General features: G+C 42.8%; 1 protein-coding gene across 1 annotated transcript; it reads left to right on the forward strand.

Moving 5' to 3' along the window:
- Positions 1-1,434: 1,434 nt before the first annotated feature.
- On the forward strand, positions 1,435-14,148 carry LOC104464658 (LIM and senescent cell antigen-like-containing domain protein 3-like). Its single transcript, XM_010077432.1, has 5 exons — positions 1,435-1,711; positions 4,091-4,250; positions 10,331-10,397; positions 12,914-13,034; positions 13,895-14,148. The coding sequence occupies exons 1-5, from the start codon at positions 1,530-1,532 to the stop codon at positions 14,046-14,048; spliced, it is 684 nt and encodes a 227-aa protein (XP_010075734.1). The 5' UTR covers positions 1,435-1,529; the 3' UTR covers positions 14,049-14,148.
- The last annotated feature ends 637 nt before the right edge of the window (positions 14,149-14,785 follow it).

The raw sequence follows: 14,785 nt of genomic DNA on the forward strand, positions 1-14,785 counted from the left end.
AGAGGTGAAGGAAAGACGCCTGACCAAACCCACCCCACAAATTTGGCAGCAGTAGAAACGTTGCGCTGCATTGGCCGGGCTGTGGGAAGACGGCTACGTGCGAGCCCAGGCCTGTGCGGAGAGTGGCGTGTGGGCTGCTGTACGCTCCCCCAGCTGCCTGTCCCACCTAGTGGTGAGGGGTACGGCCCAAAACTGCCATCAACCAGACCCTCTGCAGTAGGTGCTGGGAAGCTGAAGGCATATTAAGAAGTAGTAGCCTTGACTGGACTTTCAGTCGTATCTTTTGTCATCCTGATTTCTCTGCTTCTTCCCTCTGTCTCCTTCCTGTCCTGCTCTGCTTTCTCATGCCCCCTCGCAGACCAGCAGATTCCTCAGATGCCAAGGCGCCCTGTCTCATGAGCATAAAGTGCATACGGTTCTGCAGCTCAACCTGTTGCTACCAAGGCTGAGTCAGTTCAACGCAAGAGACAGTTATTCAGGACAGCTTCCCAAAACCCTGCTTCGTCTGCAGTTAGGAGTTGCTGGAAGCCAAGTATCCCATGTCTGCTGCAAGCGCTGTGCTTCAGGCAGGGAGAGCTTGCAGGAGTGTAGTTATGAGCTGTAGATCTGCAGCTATTCCACCCTGCCTTCCCTAGTAAGTGGTGCACAACAGGTTTTTAAATAGAATATAACCATGAAATAATTGCAACATTAGGAGGGCATTCTGTGGTAAAGGAGCGATTAATTTTATTCTTTCTTCCTGGTCCTGCTCTCTCGGTTCCCTAATATCCACAGTAAATTACTTCAGTAAGTGTTCTTACATTAGATAATTGTTCTAAACGCAGCACATCACTGGAAATCAAGCTTTGTTTTTCCTCCTTCATATATTGCCCATTATAGCATCCCTGGCAGTTCAGTTAATGGCCTGTGAAGCACAGCAGAAACAAAACTATCCCTCTGTACCTACCCCTTCTCTGAAGACGAGAAGAAAGGTGAATTTAGCACATATGACTTTGAAGACCCAAGTGGAACATTAAAGGCCATTTTTATAATGGAATTAATATACTGTAGCATTAAAGTGATATTTACCAAATGACAGAAGTCTTCTCTTCATGCTAGTGTGCCCATGTTAAAATATTATTGGAACCTGCCTCCACCTCCCCTCAGCAGAGAGTAGCTCTGGACAAGTTTGGTGGTGAACATATTTGCTCACCAGAGCTCTCCTGGGCGGCTTCTATCAACAGCCAGCAGTGAAGCCCTTCTCCAGCATCCGAGTTTGCATGAGGGCCTGGCAGGGGAATGTGCTCCTTAGCTCGCAGCCAGCATCAGTAAATCACAGCACGACAGGCTCACCGCCCGGCCGCTGAACTTTTAACTTGAAGCTCTAGTAAGGCGCTGAGCAGCTCAGGCTACATGACACGGAGCTGCGAAAGTAAATCACATTGCTGGGAACAAGGTGAAGTCCAGCATATTGTTTCACAGACTTTGCCTGCAGCTTCTTTGCAGTATAAGTGCAGAATATATACACCTGGGAAGGCAATTAGAGAGAGATGGATTTCCAGCGCAGAGCTTATCCGTACCCCATCCCAGAGGATGAAGAGGTTGCACACAAGGGTGCTCCTAATGCCCACAACTTTACAGGAAATGAAGACGAGAAACCAGTGTCAAAATTGCAACGTAGGCACAGTGATGTAAAACTCTACAAAGAGTTTTGTGACTTTTACGCAAAATTGTAAGTTTGTTATGTTCGGCTTTGGGGTGTAACTATGGTGACATTATTCACAGAATCATAGAATGGTTTGGGGTGGAAGGGACCTTAATGATCATTGGCATATTGTACATATTTATTTTATTATCTGAGCTCCGGGCAGGCTGTGCAAGCTATTCTCGAATGCAACCTTTGCCACTGTTCTGCTTGATACATTGCCAGTTGTAATCATCAACTAAAATTTGAGCTGGTGCTTTTAAACTTCATAATTAATTCCGTCAGAAATTTTTATCAGCAGTTGAAATGGGGTTGGAATTTGTCAAGTAGTCTCTCTGTCTTTAGGTTGTTTGCCTGTTATTTTGGGCAAACAGATAAACTGCTTCACTAATGCAGACGTATTACGTACATCGCTGTTTTTACATTTACATATCTGATGTGTTTCAGATCAAAGTGAAGTACTTCTGCATACTGAGGAGGAAGGCCTTATGCTTTCATTAGTTTTTGAACTTTGTTTCATGTTTTTGCTCAGATTACACTTTGTGTCTGACAGCACTTAACATTAAATAAATTAACATCGTTAGTGCTCAAGAACTGTTGAGGTGATGATGAAAGATCTCAGCTTCTGTTGTGATTGTTCTTCATTTAGATTGATAAGGATGATGGAAGTGACTGAGGTTTGTTTTTTTTTTTGCCCTCCAGAGAAAGCACACACAATCCTTGGAGACTATCAGCAAGCTTTATAGTTAACTGCAGTTTGTATGTATAATCACTGCAGTTTGTAGATTCATCTGTTGGGACAGTATGAGATAGACCATTCTCCATCTGATTTCCTATGTGAAATTTGCCCACTTGTCATTTCACCAAGAGGGCAGTGAATCTTTGAATAGCAGTTACTGTTTTTCTCTACTGCAAAGATCTCTAGAGAGGGAAAAAAAAAAGCCAGCTAAGCTAATAATAACTGGTCAGATGTGACCTTGTGTAGGGCTCTTCTGTGAGACAGCGTAAGAAACAGATAAAGCACATTCCTTTTTGAGCCACATGCTAGGTGTTTGCTGGCTCCCTTGCATGCTGTGCAAGGAATGAATTCGGTTCCTACTGAACCTGGTGGGAGCCAAGAGGTCTTACCCTTTGGGGGAAAGTCTTGGCATCTTGCAGAGGACTGAGGGCTCTGCATTTACAGACGCAGCATGATAGTTCTTTTCTGTATTGAAATGTGCACGTGCATGCACGTGTGTTTAAAATAATGTCAGTTGTTTAATAAGCTTCCAGATAGATGTTTGAGTCAGTGGTTTCGTCAGCTGTGGTCAGATTGTAATGAAACTATTCCATTGCCCTGTATTTGCTCTGTGCGGGAGGGCAGAGAGGTGATCCTGAAAGGCATAGTTTTGAGAGTCTAGATACAAGTAAGAAAATGCTTGAGAAGGAAAAATCAAGTGAGCATTTTTCTATCACGGGAGCTTTCATTAACTGAAACACAGCTGTACTGTCTGTTGCAGCTGTAGACACGGTCCTAGTGAAGTAGCTAATTCCTCTGATATTTTGCAGCTACCGCTCTGTCATTGCATGATCACGTGCCTTTGAGAAGCAACCAGGGTTGCAATTTGAGTAATCTTTGTATCCCCGGCATGGGGTCACCAGCTTGTGTTGGCCTGTGTGTGGGTTGCGGTGGGGCAGCCAGAGCATTCCCACCCTCCCTCTTAGCTCTGGACCGGCACCAGCACACCATAGGCTGACCTCCCTGAGATGAACCCTAACAAACCAACCAAAAATCCCATGACTTCAAACTAAATTTGTAAAAATACTTCAAGCTATGTAAACCTTATATAATGAATAATTGTTTATCTGCTCTGGTTTTCAGTAATATCTGCCAGACTAGACACCATGCACTCTTTCACATTGCTTATTTAGAGCTTTTGAACCAATGCTTTTATATATATTTTAGAATTAGGAATTACTTTGGAATTGTTATTTATGTTTTTCTGTGTGATGCCAGTCCTCAATTATTATTAATATTTGCACTTGTTTTCTCTAATTCTAATGTATTTCATCATTTTTATAATACTTCTTTGAATTGCCTGCGTTCTCTCATCATAAAAAGCCTATAAATGGATCTGTAGTAATCATGTTTCTGTTTGGTTTTTTTTAATTAATAGTTATTAGGTTGTGTTGCTGGGTTTTTGTTTCTAGAGAGTTTGGAAGCAGGGGGAAATGTCAGTTTTATTTCTGACACAAGTCATTAAGTCCATTGAAAAACTTGTGTTGAATAGCTTACTGCTAGGCTGATGCAGTTGGCTTTGGGGGGAAAAAAAAAAAAAAGAGAGAGACCCACAACCAGTGGTGTTGCCTATCTGGCCTAATTTTCTAATTTTCTTTCCATTTCTTTTTTTTTTTTTTTTACAACAGCAACATGGCGAATGCACTTGCAAATGCCATCTGCGAGCGCTGCAGAGGTGGCTTTGCCCCTGCTGAGAAAATTGTCAACAGCAATGGTGAGCTGTACCACGAGCAGTGCTTTGTCTGTGCCCAGTGCTTTCAGCAGTTCCCCGAAGGGCTCTTCTATGAGGTAAGTCCCTGTCTCGCCCCCAGCCTTTGCCTTGTGCCTTCCCTCTCATACAAGAAGTAACTACAGGCAGGTTGATAGCTTAGAAAGTTCTGTGGCAAGAATGGGGCTCCAAAAGGATATGTCCAATAGATAGAGAAAAAAGAAGAAATATTTCTGTGCCATTTCAGAGGACATTAGTGTGTATAACCTTATATAAATGTTAAAATGTTAACATTTAGATGTGTAGCCTCATTTTATCAGAGCTGGGAAAAGAACTGCTGGAGATTTCTCTCTCAGTGCAGGCTTTTCCTCCTGAAATCTGTGAAGACAATCTATGTATCATAGCAGAAATACAGAGAAAGTGTACTTCTTAGAGAACAGTCATACAGAAGGAAACCCCAGCATCCTATGGTCCATAGGTTTATTGCTGAGTTGAGTGAGGCCAGCATGGCATGTGAAAAGTTACTTGTAGAGAAGACCTGTAAGTCAGCATGCTGTGATCTGGGTGTGCGGAGAGCCCAAACCAGATAGGGACTATGTAGGGTCAAGTTTAACAAACTAGAGCATTCAAAATTAGCAGTTCTTACATGCTTTCAAGGGTGAAAACCTGCTCTCACTCATATTTCTCAGCCACAGGTAAATTGCCCTCAGCTCAGATGGGTATTTTGATATTGGTGTCATTTTCTTTTGGCTTCCCCTGTCATGGGGATTCAGGATGTGGCTCAGTTATCTCAAGTACAAAGTGGCTTTAGTGAAAGCTTTAGACTAGTCCATAAAATATGAAGTGACTGGTATAAGGAAGGGTAGATGATGTGAGACGGGGAACTATTGTCTGAGAGATAAGGTCCTGCTCAAGTAGCTTGTAGTCCAGCTTACTTACAGTAGCAGTTACAGGATTTATGTCATACTGTGATCTGAGAAGGAAGGTAAGCAGTGTGTTGAAAGCACGATGCTGTGCTCTCACATACAGTGTGCCATCCTTGTGCCAAGAGCACAACAGTTTATCTTCCACAGTTGCACTTCTAATTTTACAGATTCATGTTGGCAAGGAGAGGCTGAAGGAGGAGTGTAGATTGCAAAAGAGACTGGCAAAGGGGATTCCTGAGGTTTGCGTTCTCTCACCTTGTTTGAGGATCAAAAGACTTTTCGGTGCTGTAGGGATAGTGTTGCACAAATTGTGGTAAATGAGCCACTAGTGTTCCATAAGACATCAAAAGGTGAGCTGCAAGGCAGTAGCAAGTAAGAAAAAAACCAACACAAAACAAAACACCCCCTAGATACTTACACATTACATTACAATTGTTAGTATGTACTGAGCTGCTGCCTGCTTGCAGGCATGGCAAGGAGTCCTGACGTGTTAAGACCCAAGGCAAACATAAAGTGATACAAATGTTTTAAAACTAAAATATTTGTAACTGTGTTAATAAAATTGTCTTAAGGCAATAAAATGCATTTTTTTCTACATAATGAGTACTTTATTCATCCTTTTTCTGACTCAAAAAACAGTGGGACAAACCAGGGACCTCTTTGAGAAAGCTGAATGATCATTTGTTTGAGATAAAAGTTAGAGAAATCCTGTTCTAGGCAGTTGTATCTCCTAGGGGATGGAGGAGGACCGCAACTGAAATAAAGACTTATCTTGGCACTTAGTTCAGGAATATTACAACCTCTCTGTTGTTCAAGGGTGGCCATATCTAAATGTCCTTGGCAGGCACAAGTATCCTGGTGGGTAGGCATTTTTGTTTCCTACTGCTACCTTGTTAACATTCAAATTCATATTGGTCTTTGAGCATTATCTTACTGCAAGGTGATGCTCCCTGTGAAAGACACTAAGTCAGAAGTGAGTGTTGATAAATTGTCCTGGGAATGAAAATAGCCTCATGTACTAAACTGGTTTTGGTTAACATCGCTAGAGTTTTTTTCAGGCTGGGTAGATGCTTTGTTCTTGAAAAATGTTACATAGAAAGTGGAAAGTTTCGCTTAAGAATAGACACTTTTTGCAACAGCTGTTAAGGAGGTAAAATAATTGTGATGAGGATTAAATTAATATGTAAAGACTTGTGCGTGGCTTGAACTTCACAACACCCTTCTGCCTCTAGCCTTTCTAGTGGCCCCCACAAGATCTTGCAGTTTCTCTCTGCACCAGCAGGTCCATCTTGCATCCAGCAAGTACCTCTGTTGAAGAGGTACTTTTTCATCTGTTTAAGCCCTCTGACAGCCTTCAGGTGATAGCTCATAAATCTTACCCAGCCTTCCTCCCCCATCTATTGTCGCCTGTCCTGGGCATCATCTTTTAGAGCGTGGAGAGGTCAGTGGATATCTGTACTGTCCTCAGCCCTTGTGCCTTTAGGGCTGTTTCAGCTGGGAAATCTGCAGCAGGGCATTCTCCTCTGTCTCTTTGCCCTTTAGGCTGTCCACGTGTCCTGTTCTGCCAAATGGTTCTCACTTAGCACTGAAGCAGTCAGTGAGATGATTGCAGTGGAAACCCCAACATGTTTCCTGGTGGTGCTGCTCAGGGAGAAGGGGGACAAAGGGACAGCTTGGTCTTCTTTCATTCGGCACCTCTGCGCAAGAGATGGGAGCGTACTGGGTGACAGCGTTTGTGGGAGAGGGAGGGACAGCCCTAAGCAGGTAGAGGGTGGGCTTAGGTTGGCCAGTGCTCAGGAGATGGCTGACAGTGCTCTGAGGACTTGAGATGATCTCTATCACTGTCAACAAAAAGTGACTGGAGAAGACAGGCAGAAAGGATATCTTCCTCTGACTGGCTTACTGCACTCTTTGAGAAGATGGATGTGTTTGGAGGTGTGGCCAGGTAACTTGTTTTTCTGAGCAGGTTCCCTGTGGGTAAACAAAGGCATTGTTGGTCACCCTGCGTGAGTTTGTGTTTATTATGTGCCTGGTTTAGCTAAGCTAAAGTTTCTTGGAAATGATTTCCAGCTCTTAACAATTGTGAAGTCAATTATTCTTCCCCTACCTACCACAAGCCTTGTAGAGTTCCCCCAGTTAGTCATTAAGCTGCTTATCACATCTGCTGTCAAACGCTGCTCTGATAAGCTTTCATGCTCTGCTCCACGGGGTGGGGAGGGCTAAACTGGTTTCGCTATGTGGGAGGAATGCCAGTGCAGGTCTCTGGCACTGCGGGACATGCCTCCGGCCTGCCTGCAGGGACCCCCATCAGCACAGCTGACTGTGGTCTGGCACCAGGAGCCCAGCTGCTTGCAGGCACAAGGGGTGCCACAGCGGAGCAGTGCCCCTCCGCACCTGGGAGTTTGCACAGCATAGCAATAGCGATCAGCTGTGCTGGTCTAGAAAGAAGTAATTTTGGAAAGAGAAGGACTTCCAGGGTATTTTTTCTAAGCTTTTCCACATCTTTTTGATGTTTTCTTATGTACTGACCCTAAACAGAATTTAGCACAGGCACATACCAGCAGAGTTTCCAAACTCACCGTGCTTGGCGATCAGATATGAAGTGGTAGCAATTGTGACCTGCTTTTACTCCGTAGCCTAGATGCCATGTATTCCCTAGAGCTGCTGTTGAAGAGCCTTACAACAGGTAGCAGCACACAGTCCTGTATTAATAGCAGCACAACACCCGGCTTAAATGGAGAGCTTCGGCAGCAGCGTGCCCAGAGGGACAGGTTGGCCCCTCTGTAATTAGTCAGCGGGCGTTTCCTACAACCCATGTCACTCTTGGGTCCAAGAACGGCTCCTCCTTGCCAGAGGTTTCCCATGTCTCCCACTGGGGAGTGTGAGCACCTTACCTTCAGACAGGGGAGGTTAGGAGAGATGAGTCCTACCTCTGGTCCAGCTGCTTATTAAAAGCCTCTTGCTGGGTGCTTTCATAAGAAGCCCAACCTACTCTGCACTGTGCTGAGGTGGTGGAGATGGAAGGGCTTAGAGAGGTGCATCCCACAAAAGAAGATATACAGCAAAATCCTTATGGAATACTCACAAGAGCTATAATTAGGGAATCTATATCATTATTATTATTATTAAAAAAAATAAAATTGAATGGCATGTGACTTTTGTCTCCTAAATAAGACAGAGTTCCTTTCAGTTTTTGGGATTTTTCTAAGATGTTTGTGACAACCTGTAGGAAGATTAAAGGAAAGTGCAACTGCAATACCATTGTCAGATTTGTTTCTATTCCAGCTGCACCTGGAGTGTTTTCTTAAAATGGGCTTTACCAGAAACCGCCTTAGAGGAGGGGTCTTTAAAGACTCAGTTTTTGTGCGTGTCTTTCCACTATGCTAGCTAAACCTGTGGAGATCAGCTGCAAGTTATGTTGTGGTGAAATGTTCAATACAGAGCCATTTAACATGTGGACCTCCAGCATACAACAGTCAAATGACCTTGCTTTTTAAAATATGTGCTGTGGGATTTGTTACAGAAGCTCAAGGCTTTCTCTGACGGATGAACTGCTGGGTCATCCAGAAAAGGCAGCACAAATGAGCCAAGAAGGTTGAAAATATAAACAAGACTGAATGGTAACCAACCTGCCTTATGCAAACCAGAGGGGAAGAAAACCTGTTTGGTCCACCCAGATCAACACATGGTGGCCCTGAAATCCAAGCAAACTTCTGCATCTCCTGTTGGACCACTGTTTACACAAAACAGGAAGCTTTTGGATTTTTTTTCTGTTTAAAAAGGATTTTAGCTAGCAGGAAGTAAGCACAATTCTCAATGAACCAATAATTTCCATTACTCTTTGAGACAGTAGTAGCCCTCTCTCTCTCTTTTTTTTTAAAGCTCCAATTAAAAAAGTCATCTATTTTAGAGTATCATGCTGGAAAAACACTTGATAAATCGCTAGCAGAGATTTCTGAAAGAGTCTGTATTGAGCACATCTTTCTGTTCCTAGTAGGCACAATTCAGGTTGGGCACAGGAATTAAGTTTCTGATCTCAAGTATGCAGTGACTTCTAGAGTGTTTCATTAGATTTCCATCCTGCCAGCAGCTCTATATATTGCAGGAGTAATTACTATATTTATATTGTATTTGATCCTTGGGATTTCTTAGCATAAAACAGGTAATCTTGAAGCATGTTACTGTATTTTCCATCTGTACACCAAAACTTAATTTGTGGGTAGTTATTTTATGCTATTCACTTAGTTTTATGTTAGACACAGTAAAAAGAAAGGAGTGGGGTTTCCTGCTATCCCCCTTTTTCCAGTGTTTTAAACTGAGACGTTCAAATCCAAACATTTCATAGCATACCTAATATTGTCTGTCTGGTTTTGACATGCTAGTTGGCATGTGTGTCTAGTAATGATATGCCTGAAGGTATCTAAACATTTCCTTTCATTTCAGGACATACTCGCCTACATGTTTTTACATATTCTCCAGCTAAGTTGTTAATGCAGTGCTGCAACTTTTTTTTTTTTTCCTTTTTTTTTTTGTGAGCTTGAACTGCAGATGAACTTCTCTAAGCTGTGAGAAAATTCAGATCCAAATCCCTTAAGATTTCTTCCCAATTTCATCTGGTTGATGTAGTGAACTTTGTTACTTAAAATTTGGACTCAATGATCTTCAGGGTCTTTTCCAACCTAAATGATTCTGTGATTCTATGAGATAAGCATCAAGAAGGAAAAACCTTTATTTCTCTTTATGTTTTGGCTGTACTGCTCCAAAAATTGCAAAGATTTATGTCCCTGTGTGTTCTTCCTCCCCCCGTACTTACTTCCTCCGGTATGCTAGGTCATTCTTGCAGGAAATGTAGAGTGGGGAAGAGATCAAATGGGTTCAGGGGAAATGCTTCCCCCCGGGAAAAGTTTTCGTTAGCTAATTTCCTGCCCAGAATTTGCTCAGTTGCATCAGTTTCAATAGTCTGTCAAAATGCAGATGTCTGTTGTGGTGTAAATGGATGACAGAAAATGCCTTACACTCTCAGCAGTATTAGAGGAATGGTGTGCTATTAACGCTACATTCTAACTAGTAGCTGAATTAGGGTGAGTTGATTTCATACCTAGCACACAGTCCGTTTTTTTGTGCAGCTCCTCATGTTTTACTACCTGATTGCATCTGGAAACAAACTGGTATGTTATAGCATTTATGTTGATGTTCCTCATCCTTCTAACGCTCAGCTTTTTTTCCATTTGCAGTTTGAAGGGAGGAAGTACTGTGAACATGATTTTCAAATGCTTTTTGCCCCTTGCTGCCATCAATGTGGTAAGTTTTACGTTGAGGTGAAACATTTCACACTGATCCCAAATGGGAACATCACTGGGGGAAGATATGCAACCCTTGTGTGTCTTCTCTGGGAGGTGGCCCTGTGCGGCTGAGCATCTGAACTTCCAGAGTGAACTAGACTTCAGAGAATTTGGGGAGCTGTTTTTCCTAAAGGTCATCAAACAATGAGATTGTCCTGGTTTCAGCTGGGACAGAGTTAACTTTCTTCATAATAGCTAGTATGAGGCTGTGTTTTGGATTTGTGCTGAGAAGGCTGATAACATACTGATGTTTTTTAAAAAAAAGTTTGCATTATTTGAGTGAGTAGTTTAGCTGTTGATCCTGTGATCTGATGAACAGACCATTCATGACTCCTGGTTATATACATCTACATGCATGTGCTCATGCAGCTGAAACCCTGCAACAAGTCTTTGTCATCTGCTTTGACTATTGTAACTCACCCATGATGTCTCACTCCAAAGAAGCGGAGACAGTCTTTATCACCTAGTGTTATAATCAGCTGATAGGCCAGCTGGTCTCCCTTTGTATTTTTGAAACAAATACCTTTAAGGCTTCAGCATCTGGTGCCAACCCTACGTAACACTGAGGGACGTGTTTTATTTGCCACTATTGATGTAAATGCTTGCGTGTCTGCTGCGCTGTAATAATTTGCAAATTTTTTCCCCGTGTGTGACACATTGTGCTCGGGCAGGGCAGGGCACTACTTCACTATTGCTTAAACTGGTCTGGAAGCTCTTGTGTTTCTGTGGCACCCTGGTAAGGTGCTATGGCTTTCACTTATCTCAGTGAGGCCCTTCCCTTGTGCGGAGTGAGGGGTTGAACACCAAGGGAGAGGGAAGCAGGTGTTACGGACCTTTGAATCTAAAGCTGCAGATGTGAACAGGCAGGGGAAGAGGAAGAAAGGGGTCAGTGGAGATTTCTGGGCAAGTCTGAAGTACATGACAAGCCAGGAAGTCTTGTCACCTTGTCCCTTCCACCAGCCTGTCACTTCCCACATCTGAGGGCTCCTTGTGCTCCTCTGGTCACTCCACAGCCCCCTTCCTCACCTTCCTGCTCCCCTGTGCCGAGGCCTCTTCTTCTGCTTCCCTGCTCCTTGCCTCTAACAGCGCTGAGTTGAAACCTCATAACTAACCCCTCGAGATGCAACGCACCACTCTTCCTGTGCACCAGCGTCATCCACACGCTGATGACTTCTGCTGGTGTTTGTTAGCACCCATACTCCCCCCAGCAGGCTGGGTAGAGGGGCCGCCTTCTCTTCAGCACCCAGGAGCTGAAAGCGGCTTAAGCAGCTTTGGCCCCAGTCAGGGGTAGCATGGAGGAGCTACACTGCCTGTCTCCAGGGTTTCTCCTCCCCAGCTCCCACTGCTCCTGCCCTGGCTCCTTGTAGTACCAGCTCCTTTAAAACCTCATCGGGGTCCTGCATGGAGCTGGGCTTTGCTACAGCTTGAATTTAGTAAGCATGGCCAAAATTAATGGGGCTGTTGTCAGTGGTGAGACCTCCAGCATTCCCAGTGTTTCTAGAGTACATTGAGTTCTGTTCTTGAAAAGCTGTGACTTCATGGGAGCACCATACAGTCGCATGCTAGATGTTATCCTCTGCATCTGTTGTGCCTGATTGCTCCCCTTTGGCAACTGTTGAGTTGTATGCTCTCCAGAGACAGGGCTCAGCTTCTCACGGCATCAGGAAGCTGAGCTCCCAACGCATTTTAGACAGAGCCTTTGCACAGCTCAAGGGCCTTGGCTACAAAATCCACATAGAGAACAACTACATCATGCATGTGGTGGACATGGCTCCAGCCACATGTGCATGCAAAGCAGTAGTGCATGCAAAACAGCAGTTCGCATGCTGGTTTTTTTATGCCTCTCAGGACAGGACTCCTGGTGGTAGGTCAGAAGCAGTATGTGTTGGATTGACAGTTCTGCAGCTTCACTTCACCATTGTGATTTTACTCTGTGGGGTTGTTTCTTGCAAGAGGTCCACAGCCACCCAAGCTCAGTTCTGTTGTGTTTTGGCTATGGAGCCCTTTCAAGGCTTGGTCCTAGTCGAGTAGAAACCATTGCTGTGTACATGACAAGTTAAAATTGTCGTTTTCTAAACAAAAAGGAGAAACATGATTAGGACACAAGAAAGTCACGTTACATAAAGAATTCCATATCTTTCTTAAAAGTTTGAGAACAAATAAGTAAAAACAGGGAAGGGAGTGAAAAAGGATGATTGCAGAGAGAAGGTGGAGTGTGCATGTGGAAGGGCTTGCATATAAAGAACAAAAGGTCCTCCGTCAGCAACGATGTTTTCTTCTGACCCATAGCAAAAAAACCCAAACAAACACAAATTCCAGAGTTTAGAAACAGAACTGTGATACTGAAAGCAATATATCCTGCCAGATTTGGGGGGGAGGAAGAGGATGATGGTGTCATTGTAGTGATTTGGTTGTGGGTTTATTTTAACTTTGTCTAGCATGGTATTTTACATCCTGGTGTTGTGTTTCTTACAGGTGAGTTCATTATTGGTCGTGTTATTAAAGCTATGAACAACAGCTGGCATCCAGAGTGCTTCTGCTGTGATATCTGCCAACAAGTATTGGCCGATATTGGATTTGTCAAGAATGCCGGCAGGTAGATCTTCACCCTTCCTTCTGTTACTGATCATGAATAAAATGAACTGAGAGAGGGGACTGAGAGGTTTTGGTTCCTGAAGGTTTCCAGCTGAGGTGGAACACCAGATGCGTTTTTTGTGGGGAACAGGTCTAAGAGTGCATCACAAAACTAAGAATGGGTATCTTAAAATATCAACTTAAAATATCAGCAGTTTACTTCAACACCAGACTTCTCAGGAAACATGTTCTCTAGCTGGTGACATTTGGGGGCCATTGTGATACATAATAAGAGAAAAAATATTCAGATACAGAAGTGTTGTCTTTATTTTTTTAATATCATTTTTTACTTCTTTTTGCAATTTGGGTTTTCAATTTTGGTATAGTTTAGCACCTTACTTGTTAATAATTGCTTTTAGTTCAGTGGGACACTTCACAGAGTAGGATATTTTTGCCAGCTGTGATCACAAGAATGTTTTACAAGTAGATTCTATGGCCATCAGCTTTATATATATAACAGGATATACATAATTACTTACAGAATTAGGACCTATGTGGTCACACAGCTTCCAATCTAAATTTTTAAGATTTTGACACTAAAATATTCATCAATGAGAATCTATCACAAACTTTGTTTTCCGTGTTTCAACACAGCTTAAACTCAAATGAGCTGAAGAAATTATATCCCTGTTATGACAGATAATAAAATGATAGCCCTCCTTTTTCTGAACTTGGTTTGCCTAACAAGGAAACTGTTTTAAAGGCTATTTTCTCTCCAAAAAAAGACTGATTGAAATCAATTTCTGATAGGTTTTTTTTTTGTATATTTTGCACTGTCATGCCTGGTACCAGTACTTATTTCTTTTTTTAATGCTGTTTCAGACACCTCTGCCGTCCTTGCCATAACAGGGAAAAAGCCAGAGGCCTGGGAAAGTACATTTGCCAGAAGTGTCATGCCATTATTGATGAACAGCCTCTCATATTCAAAAATGATCCTTATCACCCTGATCATTTCAACTGTGCAAACTGCGGGTAACTTGAATTCTGCAAAAGAAAGCTGGAAGATGCTGGGTTTATTTGCTTCATTGATTTATATCTTAAAGTGAAAATCTGTCCTATACAACTTGCAAGAGGGGTGGCCTGTTGGGGAGTAAAGAAAATACCTTACAAAATACAAAGTATGGACACAAATAACAGTTTCTGTAGCAGTGAAACGATAGCTTGTTATTCTGCTACCAGAGGAAGAAAAGTGGTCCTCTCTATTATATTGGCTGTGTTATTTCTTTTTAGTTGAGTGGCATACAAACTTTGTTCTCTCCTTTCACATGCAACTGCAGTACGTGAAGCTGCACGTTTCTACATCCTGCACTGATAAGGGGGCATTGTAGGGTATAGCATGGATTATTAGTTGTTTATTTCTGGTGCAAAGGAAGCTATCATTTCAGTGCCATAGCAAAGGCTGATTTGAGTAACAACATGTAGTGTTACATCAGTGGCAACCAGTTGAGAGCATTAGTGAGTACAGTCATGTTTAAAGTTTAGCTGTTCTCACTATTCTAACCATGAAAATTACTAAAAAGTAGGGTGTATGAGATTCTGCAATGGGCAATTAATAACCTTCGCTAGCTCTTGTGGATCTGTAGTTTTCTTTCCCTGAAGCTGGATACAAAATGTACATAGAGGTAGAGGACTACACTTTACTTTCAGTTATTCAAATCTAAAATAAACTGGTGATAAGAGTGCCAGAATATAAACCAAATAGGTCTACAGCTT

Source organism: Pterocles gutturalis, unplaced genomic scaffold, assembly GCF_000699245.1.
Source record: "Pterocles gutturalis isolate BGI_N339 unplaced genomic scaffold, ASM69924v1 scaffold1036, whole genome shotgun sequence".
Taxonomy (NCBI): domain Eukaryota; kingdom Metazoa; phylum Chordata; class Aves; order Pterocliformes; family Pteroclidae; genus Pterocles; species Pterocles gutturalis.

Bases quoted from the DNA above. Each gene is read 5' to 3' on its own strand.
- LOC104464658 (XM_010077432.1), top strand. From the start codon at position 1,530: ATGGATTTCCAGCGCAGAGCTTATCCGTACCCCATCCCAGAGGATGAA. The intron at 4,251-10,330 runs GTAAGTCCCTGT...TTCCATTTGCAG, and splicing joins CCGAAGGGCTCTTCTATGAG to TTTGAAGGGAGGAAGTACTG. The intron at 10,398-12,913 runs GTAAGTTTTACG...TGTTTCTTACAG, and splicing joins CCCTTGCTGCCATCAATGTG to GTGAGTTCATTATTGGTCGT.